General features: G+C 37.8%; 1 protein-coding gene across 1 annotated transcript in view; it reads right to left on the minus strand.

Annotated features, from left to right (window-relative positions):
- Window positions 1-18,256, minus strand: part of Col28a1 (collagen type XXVIII alpha 1 chain) — a 160,228-nt gene that overhangs the window by 130,520 nt on the left and 11,452 nt on the right. The window contains exons 5-11 of the mRNA XM_059256514.1: window positions 18,062-18,118; window positions 16,697-16,750; window positions 14,945-14,986; window positions 12,527-12,553; window positions 7,200-7,244; window positions 4,881-4,925; window positions 3,609-3,662 (exon numbers count right to left, since the gene is read on the minus strand). Of these exons, the coding sequence (XP_059112497.1) occupies window positions 3,609-3,662; window positions 4,881-4,925; window positions 7,200-7,244; window positions 12,527-12,553; window positions 14,945-14,986; window positions 16,697-16,750; window positions 18,062-18,118 (324 nt within the window). The remainder of the gene's footprint in view (window positions 1-3,608; window positions 3,663-4,880; window positions 4,926-7,199; window positions 7,245-12,526; window positions 12,554-14,944; window positions 14,987-16,696; window positions 16,751-18,061; window positions 18,119-18,256) is intronic.

Raw genomic sequence — 18,256 nt, forward strand, 5'->3', positions numbered from 1 at the left:
ACACTTAGAATGGACTGTGAGATCAGATAGGTATAATTTCCATGTCGACTGTAAGAAACACATTGGTCTTGGGTAAAATATTCAGAAATTCAACATTTCTTTTCCTGAAGGAGGGTAAATAGCATATCATGGGTAAAAGCAGACTTTATCCTCAGGTGCTGAGGTTTTCCAGCTCTAAGGGCCTGAGAGCATTGCTTACATTCTTGGAACCTCAGAAGCTTAATTTGTCTAATGGTGATAAGAATAAATCATGCCTCAGGAGGCAATATTGGCTATAGCATATTAAGGACTGTACATGTCACGTAAGAAATGTACAATAAATGTTAGCTATGATTGTAGAGGTATGAGGATAAATAATCTTGCCCGTGCCCATTAGAAAATACAGGCTGCTTGAAATTTAGTTTTTTTGGCATAAATTTCAACTGCAATTCTTAAAAAATATTTTCTAATGAAATAATATATGAGAAGAAAGAATAATATAATATTCAATATAACATGATTTTCAGACTGAAGAGCAAAACAGTTTATTATATATTCACAATTTAGAAGCACATCCCAAGAGACAAGATGGGATTGTTCCCCCAAACCTTATTCTTAAGACAATATACTTACAAATGTATAAGACGAAAAAAAAAGCTGATGATTAATGTGACCCTGATTAACAGGCCCAAAAATATTAAAAATTACAAGAAAGTACTAATAATTTCAAAACAAAGATTAAGAGACTAGGCACTAGAGAGATGGATCAGCAGTTAAGAGCACTTGAAACTCTACCAGAGGATACTGGTTCAGTTCCCAGTATCCACATGGTATCTCACCACTGCCTTGAAGTCCACTTCCAAGGGATTTTATGTTCTCTTCTGGCCTTTTCAGACTCAAGGCATGTACATAGTGGACATATATACATATAGGCAAATAGTCAAAACATGAAATAAATAGAAAGGGATCAGAGGTAGAAGGAAGAGGAAAAGGAAGAGAAAGAGGAGGAGGAGGAGGGAAGGAGGAGGAGGAGAAAGAGACCAATAAATTTATTACCTGAAATGAGAACTATAACTAAAGATAGACAGAGAAACTCATTTCTACCTCACAGCTTCCAAATAATACCAACACATTCTCTAGCATCGCCCAAGCTTGTGTGTGTGTGTGTGTGTGTGTGTGTGTGTGTGTGTTTGCTGCTAGGGATTTAAAGCAGGGCCTTACATACTAACTGAGTACTCTACCACTGAACTACAGCCGAGTTCTCTCACTTTCCTTTTATTTTATTTATTTATTATAATTTCGAGACAAAGTCTTACTAAGTCACCCAAATTGGCCTTGTGGTCGTCCTGTCTCATCCATTGGATCAGCTAGAATTGAGTCTGGCTGAAACTGGCATCTTATAATTGGCTGTGAACTTTGTGGTAGGGGCAGAAAGATCCGAGTTCAGGGGCAACCTGGGCTTCAGAGCAAGACCCTGTCAATAATAATAATAACAATAATAATAATAATAATAATATAGCAGTGAGGGAGAGGAAAAAGAAATGGGGAGAAGACAGGGAAGAGTGGAAACATGCGGTGAGGGAGAAAAAGGAGAGAGAGAGGATGGAAGAAAAAAATTCTAAGTAATTTTATGTCATGTATAATTTATGACAACTAAATTTTAATTGGAATTTTTTAATTTAAATATATGTTTGAAGGGCATGGTGGTACACATCTCTAGTTCCAGAACTTGGCAAGCAGAGGCAGGTGGATATCTGTGAGTTCAAGTCCTCTGCAGTCTATACAGTGAGTTCCACGTCAACCAAGGTTGTATAAGGTCCTGTCTCAAAAACAATGTCCACATATAAAAAAAATCCAAACAAATAAGAAATAAAAATGCTTAAAGAAATGTTCTTGAGATGAAATTTGATGAAATCATCAAATATTTTTGGGAAGATGACTCCCTTCTTGAACATGCCATGAAAATCAGGCACAGAACTATTCTGTCTATTATAATCATTCCTCCATGCAAAGAAGTCTCATTTATTAAAAATCAGTGCATTGCTAGAATTAAAATCTAAAATTGATGAAATTGTTTATTTCTTAAAAAAACAACAAATAAACAAACATAAACCTAAATAGAGAGTTTATTAGGCATAAAGAAAAGTGATGGGCCAGGTGGTAGTGGCATATGCCTCAATAATAATAACCCTTTAAGGACCTGTCTCCATACACCCTCACTGCCATAGCCATCACCGCCACCACCCAGTGCTGTTTCCTCCTCCTCGGTCCCTTGTGAAGCTGACACCCCCACCTCTGTTTCTGCCTCTCCCTCACCCCGCCTCCACCTCAGATGCAGTCTGGGCCTTATTTCTCCTTTCCAAAATGACAACATGAGGCCAGCACAATCTCTCACATCCTTTATGGCTCATTCACCTGTTTTTCTGTCACTGTTACAAACCTCTGCCCTGATACCCTAGTTTAAGCCTCTGTTTTACAAATATAAAAATCAGCATCTTGCTTGACCAATGATTCCTAGAAATATGTATGTACTGTCAAAACGTGTATGATTTTTCTTTTGGCAGGATTTTACCTACAGCTGAAGCAATTTTATGAAAACCATTCAGTATTCAGCAGAGCCATTTCTGTCCCCCAGAGAGAATTAATCATAGGCAAGGACTGGAAAAGACATTTCCCTAGATGAAGCTCAAGCCTGCTCCTGCTGAGAGGCCCATTCTATTTTAATTTGCCAATTAAAAGTGGCCTGGGAAATCTCAGACTGTCATTATCTCATTAAAAATACACACTTGTCACTCCCTTTCACCCTCTGGAGAATTAACACTCAAGTAGCCCAACTGTTCCCTAAAGCTTAAAGCTAATATCATCTTCAAAAGATGACCTTTATTAGGGGTCAATGGAGGATGGCATCTTCTGCAGCTGATAGTTGTCCAAAATTCTACACACCTCCCTTCACTACCTCTGTGGATATGTTACTGGATATTGATCACATCTATGAAGTTTACTAGTCATTGAGAAGAGCTGAAAAGAAAAGAGAAGCATTGTTTCTAGGTGATAAGTGGCCAGAAACATAGGAAAAGAAAGTCCTATAACCAGGTACTTAACACCCACCCCTTTAGAGAATCTTGGGATGCTATTTGGCTCTTATTCCACCCCTCTCCTCTGTCATACTGGATTATCTATGGGATATTGTCACAAACACGGTCCTGATGGTTGAGAATACTGGTTCCTGTTTTTATGCCAGTCATAAATCCTGTTCTCTAATAAACTGTATGTGGGGTTAGTTACTAGGAAAAAAATGGAATGGCTAGAGTCTCATTGCAGGGTACTGCTTTTCAGTTCCCAGTGAACCATAAGTACTAGACATCAAGAGTAATACAGAAGCCTATCAACAATGCCAGATGAGTCCTCATAGTTAATAACGCCCAAATAATAAAGTAATAAATAATAAAAGGGTACCACTGCCTCTCTGTGTATACGTGAGCTTGATCCTGTGCATACACCTGCAGGTTACTAAGTATTTCCAGAGGCACTTTTCAAAGAATTGACTGATTCCTGTCTAATAAAACTCACAGCAGCATAGTGCACTAGCAAAAGGCATCATGCCCATCTCCGAATTAGGAAAAACTTACCTTATTTCCTTGAAATCCCTTTGGGCCTGGATCCCCTGGAGGTCCACCAATGCCCTGCTCCAAGATGAAAATGATGAATTAGTTTATGTCCCAAACTAGAAAACCAACCAAAAAACCACAAGCCATTTCCTAGGGTTCCTGGGCATCCTGGTATCAGCAGTCTGACTGTAAGGCTCTGACCTACTTCGGGATCACATTCAAATGAGAACCTGCACAGCATAAACTCCTTGAGTCAAATTAAAAGCTTCTAAAACAACATACACTAAAAACAAATATATTTTGAATAAGATCTTTGTTTTCAAAGCCTGTGTTTTTCATCTTCTTCCTGTGTTGGATTCCATTTTTTAAAAAGACTTTTGCCTATCAAACAACTTTTTAAATATTTCTAGGCAGATCATCGAAAGCTGTCCCTCACAACAAGCCTGCAATGGACAGTCACCACCTTGCTCTGGCAAATCCAGGTCAAAATGAAGAAGTTGGTTAACTAGATACAGCCTAAGAATTCTTGGGTTAAAAACAAACTTTTAGCCTATCTGGCGAGCTGGGTTTTTGGCTTGATTTTGTTCTTGCTTTGTTTTGTTTTGTCTTGTTTTTGTGGTGCCAAGGATTGAGGCCAGGGCTTCATGCTTGTCTGATAACCGCTGAGCTGTACCTCCAAACCCTCAGGAGAGTTTTTGCCATGCTATAATTACGTCTTCATGCTCATCTACATCCATCGTTATCTTAGAAGACACAAGTCACTTCACTGGAAAAATTGATCTGAATTATTTTCTGGGGTCCACAGTACATAACTAAATTATAGACTCATTTCATATCTTCAAGAATTAACTACTTGAATCAAAGGGCATAATATAAATATTTAGATAAATAAATTTAGAAAAAATGTACAACTCTTATAACTATATTATAGAATCAATAGCTACTTCCTTCTCATATCTACCTTTCTCCATATAAATTATTTTCTATTCCCTTAGCTATTCATCAGTTGAAGTTATCAAGTGTACTGATAAGGTTCCTATTGGTGCCTGTCTTCAGAGAGCTAAGTTAATCAAAACAGGAAAGTGGTTTCTAAACTTGGTTACAAACTGGAATCATCCAGGAGCTTTTAAAAATTACTGATGTCTGGCTGCAATTTCTAGACACTCTGGTTTAATTAAAGATGGTTCAAATGGGCCAAGGGGATTGTTGTTGTTGTTGCTTATTGTTTTACTGTTATTCAAAGCTCACAAGTTGAGTCTAGCTCAAATTTAGATTTTCTATTTGCCTCCTTACCTGAATTCCTCTGGGTCCCTTTGGTCCATATGACCCTGGAGGTCCCTGTGGAGTAAAATCTAATTATCCATCTCCATAAAGCATAGATTTTAGATTAAAAATATGTTCTGGGTAGCATTCACTCTTTCCTGGTTATTCAGACATCAAAGAGAATGAATCAAAATGATCCTAATGATCCTAATTAACAAGAGACCCCAGAGTCAAACTTTGCTTCAATAAATAAACTCCAAGAAAATCCAACTTATGATATCAGTATTTAGCCTATATGTTGATATATGGTTTAAAGTAAGGGAATTGCTTCACAAAGGTCCTTAGAACATTTAATTAAGTATAGAAACTTCTGTAGTTAGTGGAATATTATTTCTTTCCAGCAAACCAATGTTGTTCAATCAGTGATAAGTCTGCTTGACAACTGGATTGTTCTTGTCCTTAACTTGGAATTTGACAAAACACTGTTTATACTCAATAATCTTCCAAAATATTTCAGTATGCTCCATATCTCAAAATACATTTACAATTTATTTTATGTGAGTATAATACAGTGTGTAGATTACCTTTTCTAAGCTTTCTACCTTTTTTTCCAAGTTATTTGATAAAAATCAGGCCCTACCATAATTTGTTACTCATTCCCTAGTTTGGACATTGAAGTGCTTCTGATGATTGCTGTTTTAAATAACCTTAGATTGTGTGTGTGTGTTTATATCTCTGTCCTATTCTGATTCATCACTAAGGATTCTAGAAGATGACTACTGAAGCAGAGGCCACTGAGAGTCTGTCACTCCTTTGTCTATCATCTATATATGGAAAGGAAGAAACTTTATAAATAAAATGTGTTGGCCATGGTCATTACTTGAATACAAAAATATATATTTTTTAATTGTATGGGATGTTAATCAAGAACAAGTATCATTTGTTGCCTTGCTGTTTGCTAATTTGGTAAAATTATGTCAAATTATGGAAATGTCCTAATTTCACTTCTCTGATTGCAGGCATATTTGGATATTTTCCTTATTTATGTTTTTTTCTGTCTCTTAATGTTTTCACAAATTTTTCTTATAAATTTGTGTGAAACGATGTTTCATATCAAGGGTGCCATATTTTATGGACCCTATACATACATACATATTCATGTTTTTATATCTTAACATTGAGATACACTTGAAATGAATCACATCCTATAAATTGGCAGTATTTTTCTTTTTGGCACAGAAAACTATGCAGCATTTTACAACATCTAGCATCTTAGTCAATGAAATATATTAATTATTTGTCAATCATTTTAATCTCATAATACATACCCGAGTATTTGGTTTTCATCTCTTTTCTATTCAGTGGATTCATTCATCTGTACGTACAAATTTCTGTGTCCTTCTCCCATTTGAATGTATTCATTGTCTCACTTTGATTTACCCAGAAATAATCACCATGCTTCATACTGCAGCCTGTCTACAACTCTACAGTAGTTTATCAGCTTCCAGGAAAGATCAAGCTCTTTAAAGAATTTGATGCAACATGCCAGTATCGTTATTTTATCCTCTTCCTCAACCTCTGCTTATCTTCCCTTGTCACTCCCATCCATCCATATAACACAGACATTTTATATTTCCTTATCTTTATAGCCTTCATAGTCAATAGTTCTTTACTGGAATGGCAACCATTTTTATTCTATGCCTTTTGGCATCATTTATAATTATATTTTTGGATACACAGTCTGTGTAGTTTGGACCTATTAAGAATTAAGAAAGATCAAGAAAGTCTTTGGCATGCTAAGTTGAATATGTCTCTAGCTTAAGTTCCTCACCCATATTTATATTGATCTAGGGTAAACAGTTATACTATTGTTTATGTCTAGGGTAAACAGTTATACTATTGTTTATGTCTAGGGTAAACAGTTATACTATTACTTATTCTCTATTCTAGTTCTGCCACCTGCTTCCTGTCATTACACTCACTTCATGGCATTTTGTAGTCTTCTGTGTGAAGTTGCATCCGAAGGCCATTCCAGTGCACTCAGCGCACCTTGCATTGACCTGCAAGCTATTCTTTCCACCATAATGCTCAATAGGACTGACCTCAAAGACTGGGATGTCACAAGATGGTCTTAATGGTCTGTGAGGGAGGACTTCATTATCTAAGTTATGTATTCTCTGGTTTTCTGTTTCATGTTTACATGTTTACTTCATGTTTACATGTTTACTTCAGTTTTTACATGTTTCAGATGTGAAAAACTGAACTCCAGCTTTTCCCAAGATTTCTTTCTTAAGGAAACTCAGGCCAAAAGGGATGACAGTTGCTAACATTTAAAACCATGCTCCTTACTTTGTCACCTTTCATTCCGGGTTTACCACATTCTCCTCGTTCACCCTACAAATAAATACATAAATACATAACACATTGGCAGTCTTCAATTTTAGAGAAAGAATCTTAGCATAATTACATAAGGTGAGCGCTCTACACAATTTCACACCATTTCATCTTCAATACTGAGGGGGGTTTTGAAATGAATTTTTTTGTCCATGAGTTATCCTAATTGATTCTAAAGTTATTCAAATCAGTAGTACCACCTGATGAGGGCTTGCCATTTTTGACAGAGAAAATGAATTTGAAGGAAAATAACTGATCATCTACCATATTTCACTCTCTTTATATAGTGATCTGATTCCAAAAGTTGCATCAATGGAATCAGCTTTATAATTCTGTTCTTACAATCAGGAAAATGTAAACTCTTTGAGGTATTGTCCCTCAATCATACAGCTTGTATATAATAGGATACATAGTCTATATAATCACATAGCAAGTATAGAATAGAATCAGGATCTGAATCCAGCTCTCTTTTAATTAAAAGTCCCTATATTTTTCACAATGCCATGTTCCAATCTGAATACTGACCTTAATCAGTTAGTAGCATTAGCATAGAAAACAAATAGAAAGTTCCTAAGACTAGACAGTATTACATCTGGAGAAGGCAATCATGGTGAGTTAGCAAGATCCTCCAGAGAAAAAAGGGTCCACTGTTGAGCATGCTGCACAGCTTTCATTATTACACCTGCTGTATTATCTGTCTGCATGGGACCAGACTAGGCCCTCTGCATACAGGAGACAGTTGTGTAGCTTGGTCTGTTTAAAGGACCCCTGGCAGTGGGATCAGGATGTATTCCTGGTGCATGAGCTTGATTTTTGGAGCCCATTACCTATGGTAGGACACCTTGCATAGCCTTGATGCAGGGGGAGGGGCTTGGTCCTGCCTCAACTGAGTGTACCAGGCTTTGCTGACTCCCCACGGGAGGCTTTACCTTTTTGGAGGAGGGGATGGGGAGTGGGTTGCAGGGAAAAGCTGAGGAGGAGAATGAGGAGGGATGAGAGAGGGATCTGTGGTTGGTATGCAAAATGAATAAAAAATTTCTTAATAAAGAAAAAATTAAATTAAAAAACTAACATTAAAATTATGCTTCTGAGTTTATAGCAGTATTTTGCTGATATTACCTGACATTTACTGCTTTAGATAAATGTCAGTTTAACTTTATAAACTGAGCATTTGTGTTTCAAAAAAGGTAAGGAAATATGATACACATACATATTTATAGAGAGACAGACAGGAAGAGAGAGAGAGATGATGGAATACCACTCCTTTTTCTAACAACACGGATTAACCTAGGACATACATTAAATGAAATAAACCAATGCAAAGACAAACACTCTCATGATCGCCCTTAGATGTGGAATCTAAAAACTGAAGCAGAGAGAAGAATGGCGGTTATCAGGGACAACACATGGGGGTTTAGCGAGACTGGTCAAAGGACACGAGATTTTAGTTAGATGAGAGCAATCAGTTCAAAAGGTCTATTTATATCTAACGATATAGACAAAAGATGTATTGTGTAAGGTGGCTATTGTTACCTAAAGGATGGCCTCTTATAGCTGGGGTACACAATATATCACCACAGGCTATAGCTACCAACGATTTTACTCTTGATCTTTAAAAAATAAGTTTTAAGTATTGTCACTATAAGAAATGATAAGTGTGGTGACAGGAAATTCATTGAGGTCAATGTGAACATTTTACAATGCATACAAATTTAAAGTATAATATTATACAAAAAATATAATTTTCACAATTAAAATATTAAGAATAATACTTTCTTTTACAAGTTTTACAGTTGTGCAAGTGGACTGAGAGCCTCTGAATAGTAACCCATTCTCTCAGACTTTTCAAACTTCTGGTAGTTAGAACCAAAAAGCACCAGGCAATTAGACAGAAAAGACTCAAGTTTCCTCAAAATGTTAACATCTGTTGTTAATAAGACTCTTTAGCACCTAAAAATGATTCCATGTGTATCTTTATTCTGAGCCTCGAGACAATTCTTATTGCTAAAGCGAGGAAACTTGATGGAAGGGGTTAATGGTCTGCTTGCCTGCCAACTGTGAGTCTTACTAGTCCAGAGCCCTTCATTCAACCTCTGCCTCTGTTACATTTGCTTTATTATCTATGGCTGCTCTAGCACATGTTACTCACTGAGCCACTGCACAGAGACATAAGAAAACTGCACTAGAATGTAATTCAGTACATTGCTCCTCTTCGGAGGAAGTCAAACTATGAAAACCAGTAGTTGAAATCCCAGGTCTTAGTGATACAGAATGCTGCATTGTACTAAATACGGCAGAAGCCCTGGACTTAACACAATGGATCCATATTCTTGTGCAAGCTTTATCTCGTTGCATAATATCAACTAACCTGACTGCCACACTACGTGCCACACACTGAGTAGCACTGCTGTAAGGAAATGGCCTTGTAATCACCAGTTACGGGCACAAAGTTTGTCCCTGAGCCTTTCCATGATTACGTATCTTCACAACATATATGTGTCAGTATTTACATACATATCCCAGTCATCTGAAGGGAATGCAAGGCTCAGAGACATTACATTGCCATGACTACAAACTTGACCCTGTTAGACTTTCAAGTCCGTGTTATTAACTGCCCATAGCTCAACAAGGCACACTGCCATGGGCTGTAAGTTACTTTCCATTCACCTGACCCTCGGCATAGGACACTGCCCAGCTCCTGCTAGCTTCTGGGCAGAAGGGAGGAAGCGGCCACTCTCACAGCCAGCTGTGCTCTGCTCAAAAGCGATCGAGTCTCACCACAGCCTATGAGTCAAACTGACCCAGGAAAAACTGAGTTTTCACTGAGAACAAGCTGAATATTGATTTCAGAAAGTAAGTGGAAAAATTGCTCTTGAACTCTCAATTGGAGTGCAATTAACTTCCTAATGTTGAATAGGAACAAAATGACCAAAATATCAAACAGAAAACTACCATAAATGCATTCAAAATTCTTTTGGCCAGAATTCACATTCCATTTGTCCCCAGACAGATTTGTTAGCAACAGGGTCCTGAGGAACAGCATTTGTTTTGTGGGCAGATTTCTGTCAATGAAAATATTGTCTCCATTTTATTTGCCTCAGAAAAGGCAGTTTCCTTTTTTTTTTTTTTTTTTTTTTTTGTGGTGGGCTCATGCACTCCCGTAGAATGACCACAATCACATAATTCTAGTGAGCAAGTGAGTGCTTCAGGGAGCTTTGAACAGATCTGCCCTGTCTGTCCCAGCCTCGAGTTCCTAATGCTGTCCCTCTTGATTCAGTCTTGAATCTTGGTCTGAGTGTCAACTGATCTGAGCCACTTTGCTCTGACAGTTTGTATGTTCCAAGTGAGAAAGAACTCTTCCAGTAAATCTACAATTCCCCAGGAGGTTAACTGAATCTTCACACCACACACACACACACACACACACACACACACACAAAGGAGGTTCATCCATGAGTTTTCCTCAACCACATATAAGATAACCTTATATTTATTGATTTTTTTAATTTTCACAAATATCAATTTTATTAAAATCTTTCTCTTTCCTTTTTATTTTTTTCTCTTTCCTTTTTATAACAACACTTTACATTTATGTACCAGCAAACAGCTTAAATACATTGTCACACCCATTACCCCCTCTGACTATCCACTAACTTTGTAAATTGCCCAGGCCTGTATTAATTCAGTTCTGTGTAGAGGAAGAAACAGTCACTCTGGTATCTTGAGGTGCTCATGTTTTTCTAGATGCTGAGTTAGAAAACATGGGATGTCTTAACCCTACCTCTTCTAGGCATACCAATGCTGGAACTATACTTACAGGCCTGTGCTTAGATTCTCCCCTGCTATTTGTGAGGTCCAGATCCAAAGAGTACAGGCAGAAGCCCATATATCATGTTTTTAGACAGCTGAACATTATAAATCCAACTCTCAAACTAATGTTCTGACTCCCTAATTGATAAATGTACTTATAAAAAGGCCTGGATGCGGCTCAGTTGACAGGGTGCTTGCCCAGCATGCTTGGAGTTCTGGATTCCATCCCCAACACCAGATGACCTGGAAGTGTCCGAACACACTTGTAACCCCAACATAGGAAGGAGAGGAAGGCAGAACAGAAGTTCAAGGTCATCCTCCACTACATAGCAAGTTGAAGGCCAGCCTGGGATCGGTGAGAATCTGTCTTGGAAAAAAATCAAACAAAGGACAACACATAGATTGTTTAAATATCCATGCACCCCTAGTCCCAAACTCAAAGCCCTGAACTTCCTATAACATGATCCTTCCACAAGAAGAGAAGCTGTAAGTCTTAAAGTTCAATGGGCACAACAGTGCTTTCTGTATGATTCCCACTCCTGCTAAAGGCAGCCACATCTTGGCTCCCTCTCAGACTCAGGAAGTACTTGATTGGAAAGAGGTTTGTATAAGACCTAGCAGGCTTCAGCCATTTCACAGGCGCTCCTGGGCTTGTGTCTACCAAATAGAAAGATGGCACAAGATTCACATACTGTAAAAGTGCTGACTTCTTGGGAAATGGGAAGACCAAGAATACCTATAATAGAACCCACTAAAACTGCAAGTCCACTGCCCAGGTCTGTGGCCTATATGCTCTGTAGGATAGAATGGATGATAGGAACATGTTCCGACTTCAACCAGAAAATCTGCTCATACAGAACTCTGGGATAGATGTATCAATAAACCACTGAGCACTCTCAGAGATTTCCATACCCGGTGCAACTTCTAAGTTTCTTTTGAAGTATTTTAATTTCCTAGTTTGTAATTTGCAAATAATCATGAAATTATCTACCAAGTTGTACCTTGTGTTTCCATGTCAAACCTACTCCCTCTGCAAGTTGTTAGCTCACTGAAATCAACAGTCTTGTATTGCTTACCCATGATCAACTCTCTTTCCCCAGGAGATGGTCAGAATCTGGATTCTCTTAGAACATAAGCAGCAACACAGCTGCTTCCTCTAAGGGTTAGCATTGCTGCATTTGTTTGCATGGAGAAACTTTTTTATCCGACAACCTATGTTGCTTTTTTTTTTTTTTTGTCAAATCAGTTTCTCTAATGAAAAAAATCATGTTTGCAGAGTTGGAGGGACACTGGAATCTTAGGGGTGCCTTCACCCTCTACAATACATATACCCATCTTACATTTCACTAGTAGTTGACGCTAACTGACTTAAGAATGTACTTGGAAATGAGGAAGGACAATAATAGTACATAAGCATACTATGTTTATGTTTTTATTCTAAAATTCTGGTCAACTGATTGTTACCAACTTACCTTGTCACCCTTGTAGCCAGGAATTCCCTAGTTTAAAAGAGAAATCAAAGGGTAAAGGAAAAGATTATAAAACAGCATTAGAGACAGCACCAGACATTTTTCACATAAAAGGTGCAACAAATCCCATCAGCAAGTCTTGGAAGTAAGTCCACATAAGCGCAAGCTACTTTCTGTCTCCCTGAGCTTGGAAATATGCGGTTACTAAGGAGAAAAATGAACCTATGTTTCCCTGTTACATTCTATTCTCAGTTCCAGATTTCTGTGTTTCAAATTCAATTTCTTACCCTTTGGCCCAAAACCAAGGGAGAGAATGTACACTGAAAGTCATTGTGAACGTGATGACCAATAACAGTGCTTTCAAACTGTTATATTGACTTTAAAACTATCAAACTATTGCAGCTGAATGTTTCTCAGGGTCAGTTAGAGAGACTGGCTTTGAAATGAGCTGAGACGATGCCCTTTAGAATATTTTAAGTGTCTGTATCCATCATGGTCCTCCCTTCACATCCAGTCTAAAATATATAACATCAGGAAAATGAATGGTTCTTCTATCAGCCTTAATGAGTCAGTGACCTTTGAGTTATTGGTTTTTATCTCACGCTAAGTGAGATGCCAGCACCTCAGCTGTCTTCTGAGTCACTCGTGGGAATCCTGAGGAGGCTTTTCCACTATGTCATTCCCATAAGCCCTCTAAGAGACACAATTCTGGGTATTAAATGGACTGGGAAATTGCCAGCTCCAAGAAACAGCAAGTCCTTTCTGTCATTATCCTACAACTATATTTTCAAGGATGAAAATAGAATTGTAAGATGTATTTAATACAAGCTGGAGAAACTGATGGCGTAAATGAGGTAATACTGCAGTTACACATGAATCCTACAAAAATTTTATTTCATCTCATGTGTAACATTTCCAAATAGAAACTTCAGAAAGGAAATAATACTTCTTTCTAAATTAATGGGTGTTTAATAATAGAAGCTGAAAGTAGAGTTGGCCAAAGAGAGGGACAGCATAATTTAATCCAGTGTAGAAATATTTGTTCACATAAATTGTTCAATTTCTAAGATGGTGCTTAAAATTAAAGAACATGTTATACTCAGTTAATTTGGTATTTCCTGCAAAAATCATCCACATTTATTGTGTCAAGAATAGGTAAGCTTCTAGTCTCAGAATTCTTGGAATGTCCTCTACTCATTACAATGCACAACCATTTAAAATGTTTGTTACTACTTTTTGTTGAAAGAGGGAAGAATGGATTTTGGACAGATCCAATAGAGCTCTGCAGGCACAAAGGAGTTTTACTTTGTTCACGGTATATTCTTGTTTTCTTCTGAATTCCTGGTCACTTTATCAATTGGTCACCTCTTCAGCGATTTGTTCATTTGTTTGCTTTTCCCATTCAGGGCCTATTAATCACTGGCTTTAAAATAACTCCAATTTAAAATATCCAAAATTGCATTACCAGTCTGCCAAGTTTGTTTCTGATTTTCTTATTTCTAGGCATAAAATTTTATGATTTCTAGTACCATCATATCTCAAGTTACAGGGTCAAATTTTTATAATCATCTTAGTTTTCTCTCCTTTTTGTCCCCACCCCAAGCTCCTTTTTCAGTTAATTTTCTTCACTTACAGCCCTTGAGTTCTTCACCTCACCTCAAGTTCAGGAGTTTCCCATCACCTAGAGATACCCAGCACTGAGAATCTACAGGACAACTAAGAAGTACTTCCTGAATAGGTAGCAGAAGTTCTGAACAAACTCCTGTCCATGGGATCGAACTTTCTTCAGATGTTTCCAGGAGGTTAATTAAAAACTCTGAGAGACCAATTTCTTAAAATTCTGGTTCTGATTCTGTGCCTGTCTACAGTGAGCAAGGGGACAGGCAAACAGGGGTGACACAACACAAGCCCCGTTTGTCACTGTGCTGTTTCCATTTGTTATCCTTACTGCCAGGCCCTAGAAGATGTAAAATTAAAAGTGTAATAACATACCATAATTACTTCCCAAGCAATCTCCAGAAACCAAACAGAATGATCAAGTTATTTTTGTCAAGAGAACCGAATTGATAAAGGCACAGTTTAGACAATATAATTCTTACACTTTTAAAATTCCAGCTTATTTTTTATCATTAAAAAAAATACCCAAAAGCAGTAAGGTGAAGTGCCTTTGTCACTTGAGTCTTTCATAAATAGTTCAGCTGGGTATTGGGCAATGTCATAGGTCCTATCACCACCCCGTTGATTAGAGTATTTTCTCCCCATAGTTCCACTTCTGAGATCATAGCTGTCTGATTGCCTGCCTGAGCCACCAAGAGCATAGGTACGTAGGAATCAATTTTGCAATTGCTCTGCAGGGTCAAGCCGGTCAGTCACAGAATCCCAGGATCACTTTTCAGAAAAGCATTCCAATTTTGCACATACCCCAGGACCTCTTTCTCCAGTTTCTCCTTTCTGAGCATCCCCCTGCAATACACAACAAACTGAGTCAAAATTCTTCGGCAAGTGATGGATTGCTCAATAAAATGTGCTCTTCCTAGATAATGGGGCAAGCCAATTAGAGAAGAATCTTAGGCCTTGACCATTGATATTTTCACCATGCAATCTAAGAGGAAAATGGCAATTCAGATAAGGTTTGGCCTTTTGGAGTAAAGCCAGATGGTCGGGGTGCATAACACAGATAGATTTTCACAACTTCAGCCACATCCCAGTTTACAACATGGTGGTTTTTCTCAAACACAGCACTGTGTTTTTCTGGAACAGGACACTCTGGCTTTTCTCCAAGGGGCTTTGAATATTTTCTAAAATGTTCCTCAAGAGAGATTGCCTGATTTCAGCAAGACTTAGGAAAATCAAGTATGGGGCACAAAACTACAAACCAAATAATGAAATGTGAATATTGACTTATAGCCTAGTTTTTAATACAATAAAAAAGGTGTGATGGCATCAGTTGGGAGCTGGTAGAGAAAGTCAACATGAGACGGTTTTGTAGCATGGCCCAAGAATGCTACACATTCGCTCTCCTCGGCAAGCAGACGAGTGCCAAGAATACCCTCATGTATATAATGTTACATGGATTATCTTCTTAATAATATTCTTAGAAATGGGATTAAATTAAAGTGCGAGTGTTTTAATGCTTCTTATGTATTTCCTGTTTTCTCCCCAAAATGTGTGTGCCAAGTTGTCCTTACAGCAGAGAGCAAAGGCCTCACACACCACTATGACTAGTTATTATTATTTAAAATTGAGGCTTCCACTGTTATAAAGAAAAAAAGAGAGAAAGAAGAAAAGAAACATGTCTTGAAACTCAAAACACCAAAAAACCAAGGCTGCATGAACTAGAAAATTGTTTCTTTTTTAAAAAAAAAATCATGTGGAATCCAAAGTTTCCAAAAATATAAATAGTTATTGTTAAAGAGGACCCTTTGCTTAGTCAAATTGCTTTTATTCACTTAATGAAAAATCTCCATTTCCTTCTTTATTAACTTTATTTCCTTTCTTTAAAATGCTTTGCATTATTTGCTTCTTTAATTATTAGACGCCTGATAATTCCTTATCAGCTGTGTAAACTTTTCATATACTACAGAAATTGACTCAATTAGTTGAATGTGGTGGCTCATTCCTCTAATCCCAGCACACAGGAGTCTGAGCCTGGGCTATAGAGTGAGTTCCTAGTTAATCAAGAGTGATTTAATTTTTATAGTTTCTATTGCTGTGATAAAAAAAAAACTCTATGACCTAAAGCAATTTGGGAAGGGAAGGTTTATTTCAATTCACAACTCTCTGGTCACACTCCATCACTGAAGGAAGTCAGGGCAGGAATTCAAGGCAGGAACATGGAGGCAGGAACTGGAGCAGAAGCCACAGAGAAAAGCTGTTTACTGGCTTGCTCCTCGTAGTTTGCTCAGACTACTTTCTTAAATAACTCAGGACCACCTGCCCAGGGGTGGCACCTGCTATGGGACTGGCCCACCCACTTCAATCATAAATCAAGAAAATGTACTACAGACTTGCCTTTAAGCAATCTGATGGAGGCATTTTTTTCAATTGAGGATCCACATCCCGAATAACTCTAGGTTGTGTCAAGTCGACAGAAACAAAAGAAACCTACCAAGACACTCTCTAAATAAATATACAAGATGTATTAGCTTCAAAGAAAACTGTTTATTCATTTACCGGATTTCCTTTTGGTCCTCGCTCACCTTTGATACCGGGATTCCCATGGGTACCCTGAAAGTAAATGGAGAAAAGTTTATTTTTATTAAGTACTCTATCAGTTGTCTATGCTTTTGAATCATTTCTGACCAGCTGTATCAAAAATTTTGCAGCTGTAACCAAGAAGCTGATATTCAACTCTGTTACCCCCTTACTGTATTAGGAATACTGCAAATCTTCCATATGCTCAGAAGAGGATAATGTCTGTCTTCCCAACTGAATTCTTCTTCAGTCACTTCTCATCCATTTTTCCGAACAAAATTAAACTCATACAAAGGTTTTTAAGTCTGATTGAATAGACATGGGGTGGGTGGTTTCTGACCTGGGCTACTGTGGACCTCTACTGAGCCAGCTTGCATGCCTGTGATAAAGAGTTTTGTTTAGATCTAGGGGACCAGCTCCAGATACAGGAAAAGGGAACTCTTCCATCCTGTACCAAATACCACCAAAAAGCTTCCTTTCCTGAGAACTGGTTTTGAGGGCACTAAATAAACATGAAATGAATGATTTACTCCTATGAAGCTGTGATAGTACTGTGAGGTACTATGAAGCTGTGATGGGAATTGTCAATTCCCAATAGTGAGTTTTCCTGTCCACTGTTCACAGCAATCTCTTAATGTAATAAGTTAAACAACAGCTTTAGAGGAAAAGAAGATTAAACCTTCACTTTAGTGAACTCAGCGTCTATTGACTGGCATATTATTATGTAATAGATCTAACTTCGTATTTTGTGAAAAAGAAATTCCCACACTCCAGTGCCTTGGTTGGTAGAGTTACTTGAAAAAACTTCGAAGTCTGGATCTAAGTTTCAGGGTAAAATATGTCACATTCACTCACACATAAGTGTTTTTGCCACCACCTTCAAATACAAGCTCCAGGTCACAAATGTTGTCCATTCACTTCGTAAAACCTGTTCTCCAGGTTTCCAAACTCTTAGGACAAGATTTCAAATCACATAGATAAGTGAACAAGCAGTGTGGATGCTCTCTGATACTATTAGTCAGAGATAAATAATTATGGTGAATCCCACCACTGTGTTTCAGTTGCTTCGTGGTTGCTTCCATTTAACAGAATTTACCTAATTCCCCAAGCATCCTAACTAACTTCTTCCCCATGAGGCTACATGGTGTTGCTGCTTCATCACTGGTGAGATAAGTCATCACCTAAACCACCAATATCTTCTATTAGCTCTTTCTATGTTTTTTCTCATCATTTAGGAATTCTGGCTCCAATTATCAAATAAGAAATGACACTGAAAAGTCCTTTCTGAAAACAGTCTCATCACTGTCTTCATCAACCCCAAGTACAACATAGACATCTACTCACGGGAGGCCCTGGGTCGCCTGGATCTCCCTTCTCACACTCACAGATCTTGTGTTCACACTGAATCAGCAAGAAACACAACATTAAGACACAGTGAAATACAGTGTGTGCTAGCATGCCAAATCTTAGTCATTATACAACTAACTGAAACTCTCTTGAAGAAAGTTTCTCTCTCTTTCTACTAAATTATTCAAGGCA

The sequence above is a fragment of the Peromyscus eremicus genome, chromosome 3 (assembly GCF_949786415.1).
Source record: "Peromyscus eremicus chromosome 3, PerEre_H2_v1, whole genome shotgun sequence".
Taxonomy (NCBI): domain Eukaryota; kingdom Metazoa; phylum Chordata; class Mammalia; order Rodentia; family Cricetidae; genus Peromyscus; species Peromyscus eremicus.